The sequence below is a fragment of the Microtus ochrogaster genome, chromosome 5 (assembly GCF_000317375.1).
Source record: "Microtus ochrogaster isolate Prairie Vole_2 chromosome 5, MicOch1.0, whole genome shotgun sequence".
Classification (NCBI taxonomy): domain Eukaryota; kingdom Metazoa; phylum Chordata; class Mammalia; order Rodentia; family Cricetidae; genus Microtus; species Microtus ochrogaster.
This window is the reverse complement of record NC_022012.1, coordinates 80,658,794-80,664,553: the sequence shown is the minus strand read 5'-3', so window position 1 is coordinate 80,664,553 and position 5,760 is coordinate 80,658,794. Positions and strand designations below refer to the sequence as shown.

Below are 5,760 nucleotides of genomic sequence, written 5' to 3'. Positions count from 1 at the left end.
AAACAAAACAAAACAAAGCAAAAAAAATACTGTAGGGCAGTAAGTAGTTCTCAACCTTCCTAATGTGACCCTTTAATACAGTTTCTCGTGTCGTGGTGACCCCAAACCATAAAATTATTTTCATTACTACTTCATAACTGTAATTTTTTATTGTAATGTAAATATCTGTGTTTTCAGATGGTCTTGGGAGACCTATGTGAAAGATTTGTTAGACCAAAGGCTGGAAAACACTGCTCTAGCATCTGAAGAAATGGCTAAGATCTCAGTTCAAGTCCTAACATAAACAAGTCATCTTATAATTATCTTTAGCTCCAGTTCTGGGGCTCCAGCACCCTCTTCTGGCCTCCAAGAGTACCAGGCATGCACATGGTGTGTGTACTCTAGTTCTCTCCCTCCCCCCTCCCCCCCTCACACACACACACACACATACACACACACAGAGAGACAAAACACTTAAACACATAGGTAAGAGGAAAGGAAGTGAGGGAGAGGGAGGAGTGTGTTGGTCTGACTATAAAGCCCTGGTTAGCCTAGACTAAGCTGACTTCATACTTGTAAAGTTTCTGTACCCCATAAACCTCTAACACATAAACCCCATAAACACAATAATCCAGATCAGACCAAATGAAACTGAATTAGAAAAAACCCAGGTTTAATGAATACAAACACTCCTAGATGGCTTTCCAGACCGCGAGAGAGGAGACAGGGAAGATGGTTTCAAGCATCTCTGGGGAAGGGTCATCAATTGGCAGACTTTCTCAGGGGTGGTTGAGGTGTGGCTTCCATCTAAACATTCCAAACTCTTTGGATATATGAATGTGAAGGACTGGAGTGAGGCCTTCATCCAAACAATAATTATAGATTCACCTGTTTCTGCCTCCTGAATACTAAGATTAGAAGTGTATGCCACCACTCCCAGCTCAATTATATATTTTTGCTGTGTTTTGTTTTTGTTTTTATTTTGTTTTTCGAGATAGGGTTTCTCAGAAAGAACAGCTTTGGAGCCTGTTCTGGAACTAGCTCTTGTAGACCAGGCTGGCCTCGAACTCAGCGATCCGCCTGCCTCTGCCTCCCGAGTGCTGAGATTAAAGTGTGTGCCACCACTGCCCAGCCCAATTATATTTTTGTTTATGTTTATTTATTTTTGTTTGTATTTTACTTGTGGGGAGTCACACAACCATGGATGTACATTCATAGCACACATTATGTGGTGGTCAAAGGACAGCTTTGTAGCGTTAGTGTCCTCCTTCCAGCTTTATATTGGCTCTGTCAGCTCTGGGGGTTGACTTTAGGTCACTAGCTGAACTAACTTGCCAGCTTATTATCCTTTTAGTGTGTGGTTCTGTAAGTACACTTTTCTTACAATTGTAACAAGGATAGTTTTGGTTGGTTTTTTTTTTTTTCCTTTTCCTTTTTTTAACTTGAGGCGGGGGCAGACACCTGGTATTAAGTCATAGGAGTCAGCTCTGTCCTACCAGGCTCTCAGGAATTGTACTCGGGTCACCAATCTTGGCAGCAAGTGCCTTTACTCACTGAACCATCTTGCCAGCCCTCCACTTTCTATTTTTTTTTTATTCACATTCTGTTTTGCCATAAGTAATTTTCGTATTTATACTATCTTGTTAGAGTGATGTTATACTGTAAAAATTAACATTAAAGCATACCTTCCTTTTCTTCTGTCCCTCTTACTCTTCTAATCTTTACCGTGATGTTTCACTTTTTTGTTTTTTTGAGACAGGCAGGGTTCCTCTGTGTAACTCTGGCTGTCCTGGAACTCACTCTGTAGACCAGGCTGGTCTCAAACTCACACAGATCTACCTGCTTTTGCCTCCCACATGCTGGGATTAAAGTCATGGAACCCTTCATATCAGTTATGTATTAATGAAATGAATGAATTTGTTTGAGGTTCAATTTGTAACTTCCTTTCCCCTTCCTGGTATTTCCTTTTTTGTTGTTTTGTTTTGTTTCGTTTTTCGAGACAGGGTTTCTCTGTAGCTTTGATGCCTGTCCCGGAACTAGCTCTTGTAGACCAGGCTGGCCTAGAACTCCCAGAGATCCACCTGCCTCTGCCTCCCGAGTGCTGGAATTAAAGGCGTGCGCCACCACCGCCCTAAAAAAGTGTAGTCCAGACTGGCCTCCAGATCTACCTGCCTCTGCCTCCTTCAGCAAATTCAACTGGCTGGTATTTCCATTTGTTTGTCTAAATACAAAAAAAAAAGAAAAGAGACTTACCTTTGTCATTTTTTTGTGCCTCTAAGAACTTAAAATTTAGAATCATGCTACCTTGATGTTCAGGTTCTGTTTCTACCTCTAACATATTCTTGATCCTTTTGAGAGAAGTAATACCAAATCGAATCTAGAAGGCTTATAAGGAAAGGCTTTATATTAATACCTCATCTGGTGCCTAAATTGTTGTAGACACACAATTACACTAATGTGTTTTGGGGTGTTTATTTGTTGGTACTGAGGGTTTTACTCGGGTCCTTTCGAATGCTTAGGTAATTGGTTTACTGCTCCTGGACTAAATATTACACTTTTGTTTATTTTGTTGTTCTTATTTTTTTTAATATTTATTTATTTATTATGGATACAATATTCTGTTTTCATATATGCCTACAGGCTAGAAGAGGGCACCAGACCCCATTACAGATGGTTGTGAGCCACCATGTGGTTGCTGGGAATCGAACTCAGGTCCTTTGGAAGAGCACATAATGCTCTTAACCGCTGAGCCATCTCTCCAGCCCCTATTTTATTGTTTTTAAAGACAGGGTTTCTCTGTGTAACTCTTGGCTATCCTGGAACTCACTCTGTAGACCAGGCTGGCCTCAAACTCACAGAGATCCCATTGTCTCTTCCTCTCAAGTACTGGGATTAAAAGCGTTCACTAACACCACCTGACTCACTTTTAAAGGTTCTGTATTTCAAAATGTTGCAGATGTTTGAATATTTGGAAAACCAGGCTGATTTTTACAAAACTAACTTATTAACCCGGTTTTTGTTAGTGATTATCATATAAAAATTACATTTCTTGTTGGTCAGTTTCAAGAAAGTACCAGTGAGGGGAAGTCCTCCCCAGAAGATGTTTTTAAGAAGCCCCTGCCTCCTACAGTGAAGAAAGAAGAGAGTCCCCCTCCAGTAAGGCTGATTCTCATATCATGGGCTGGTCTGGGAGGGAAAGGAACCCCAAAGGCTCCTGCCTCTTTCTTGTTTTAGTTCCTTGACTCTATCCCAAGTAAGGATTCCTCTTAAGTGTACATAGTAGAAAAGTTGCTACCTGCTATCAGAGTATAACTAATCAGAGACTGTTGTCTAACTTCTTTTTCTTTATCTTGTGGGTTTCTCATTACACTGGGTATTGGCTCCTCCTTTTTTCTTTTCTTCTTTAATTATTTTGTGTGTGTGCATACATATGCACAAAGTTAGAGGACAATGTTATGGCATTGATTTTCTCCTTCTACCTTTATGTGGATTTCAGGGATTAAACTCAGGCTTACCTAGATAGCAAGCACATTTTCCCAATGAGCCATCTCACTGCTAAGTTACTGTTTTGTCAGTTCTTTTCTATCATGTTATCCTGGTCTTTATAAAGTCAAACTCAGCTGTGCCACTTCTGTTGATGAATAGCATAGGTAGTGGACATTTTCCAAACCCAATCAGTTAGAACAAAGAAAGGAGATGGCCTTAACAAAATATTCCCAAATGTAAGTTAAATATTTTTATAAGCTCTGATGTTTTCTTCCAGCCTAAGGTGGTAAACCCATTGATTGGTCTCCTGGGTGAATATGGAGGAGACAGTGACTATGAGGAAGAAGAGGAAGAGGAACAGGCCCCTCCTGTGCAGCTTCGCACAGCACAGCCTCAGCATCGGGAGGAGCTGACCAAGAAAGAGAATGAAGAAGACAAACTCACTGACTGGAATAAACTGGCCTGTCTGCTCTGCAGAAGGCAGTTTCCCAATAAAGAAGTTCTTATCAAACACCAACAGCTGTCAGACCTGCACAAGGTATTTCAGGAAGAGTCCATGACCTTTTCGAATTTTGGCTCTTACCATTGCTGGAAATGGAGATGCTTAAACCTCCTTTACATGATAAGTGTGTGGCCACAGTGTTCCAAGGCACATATGTGGAACTCAGAAAACTATGTGTTTAAGTCAACTCTTTCCTTCCAAGAGAATCAGGTCACCCCGGCTTGCATAACAAGCACCTTTACCCACTGAGCCATTTTGTTGATTCATTCATCCTTTTTTTAAATTCATGAATTGCTGTGAGTTAAAAGGTTTGCCTGGAGAGATAGTACAGCACTTAAGAGCACTTGCTGCTCTTCCAGAGGACCTGAGTTCAGTTGCCAATACCTACATGGTGATCTCACAAGACTAAGTGCAGTTCCATATGCCCTCTTCTGGTCTCCACCCTTTTCTGGACCCCTTGGGCACTGCATGTACATGGTACACACACATACACACAGGCAAAATATTCATACATATAATTAATTAAAAAATAAGCTGGACTGGTGGTCCATACCTTAATCCCAGCACTTATGAGGCAGAACCAGGTGGATCTCTGTGAGTTTAAGGCCAACCTGGTTTGCAGAGTGAATTCCAGGACAGCCAAGGCTACACAGAGAAACCCCATCTCAAAAAACCAAAATAAATGAATGAATAGCTTTGCCTAAGGTGCACGCCTTTAATCTGAGCACTTGGGATGCAGAGTCAGGCAGATCTTTGTGAGTTCGAGGCCAGCCTGGTCTACAAGAGCTAGTTCCAGGACAGGAACCAAAAAGCTACAGAGAAACCCTGTCTCGAAAATAAAAAAAATAAAAAAAAAATAAAAACTTTGCCTAATCCCTTCTCAGACTCAATGACTCATGATGACTATGCAACCAAGTACAAAAGCTGTACAAGAAGAAAAGGACTTGTAACTAGAAAGATAATTTCCCATTAACTAATAGTTGTGACTCAGATAAGCTCCTTCTTTTCTTTGATACTTGTTAGCTTCACCTGGTTCTATCCAGATGTCATATCTAATATGATAATGCATTCTTATCATCATAGGTATATCAGGCTTCTCTCTCCATGTAGTGATTATTGCCTTAAATTACAAATACACTAGTTGTTTGGTGGACATTAACATGACATATACTGATTCTTCCCTTAGTCTTACCAAGGAGCCAAATTATAAATAAGTAAAACCTTTAGATGGACTCATGTTCTGAGAGTAATCTCTTTCATACTCCTTCTTAGCAGATGTTGCAAGATAAGATGCAAGGGAAATAGATTAAACTTCTCTCAGTACAGAACCAAAATCTGAGAAGCCCTACTTTTGATATTAAATGTATTGCTTGTTCCAGCTACTACCCTGCAGACTTTGCAAAGCTTCTAGGATTCTGAGAAATTTCTCTTAATGATCCTTGGAATAAACTACTTCCTAATTATCTGTGACCTGCTAGAATTCTAAATCATCAAACTGACCCATTTGAATTTCAGCTCCTACAAAAAAAAATGCTAATAATGAAAGAAGAGGTTAAAAAGTAGTTGTTAGAAGGAGGAGCCAGAAATCTGGTAATCTAAACTGAACTGGAGTTAAGAGCATATACTGTAGCCCTTTTCTTTTCATTGGTGTTGTCAAGAGCAAAGAATTGCTTCTCCATATAAGAACTATTTTGAAGGGGCTGGAGAGATGGCTCAGAGGTTAAGAGCATTGCCTGCTCTTCCAAAGGTCCTGAGTTCAATTCCCAGCAACCACATGGTGGCTCACAACCATC

General features: G+C 40.4%; 1 protein-coding gene across 4 annotated transcripts in view; it reads left to right on the top strand.

The window, feature by feature from the left end:
- Rbm6 (RNA binding motif protein 6) overlaps window positions 1–5,760 on the top strand; it is a 121,937-nt gene that overhangs the window by 105,995 nt on the left and 10,182 nt on the right. For all 4 annotated transcript variants that reach the window (XM_005347868.2, XM_005347869.2, XM_013346601.2 and 1 more), the window contains 2 exons: window positions 3,040–3,135; window positions 3,743–4,003. In XM_005347868.2, the coding sequence (XP_005347925.1) occupies window positions 3,040–3,135; window positions 3,743–4,003 (357 nt within the window). The remainder of the gene's footprint in view (window positions 1–3,039; window positions 3,136–3,742; window positions 4,004–5,760) is intronic.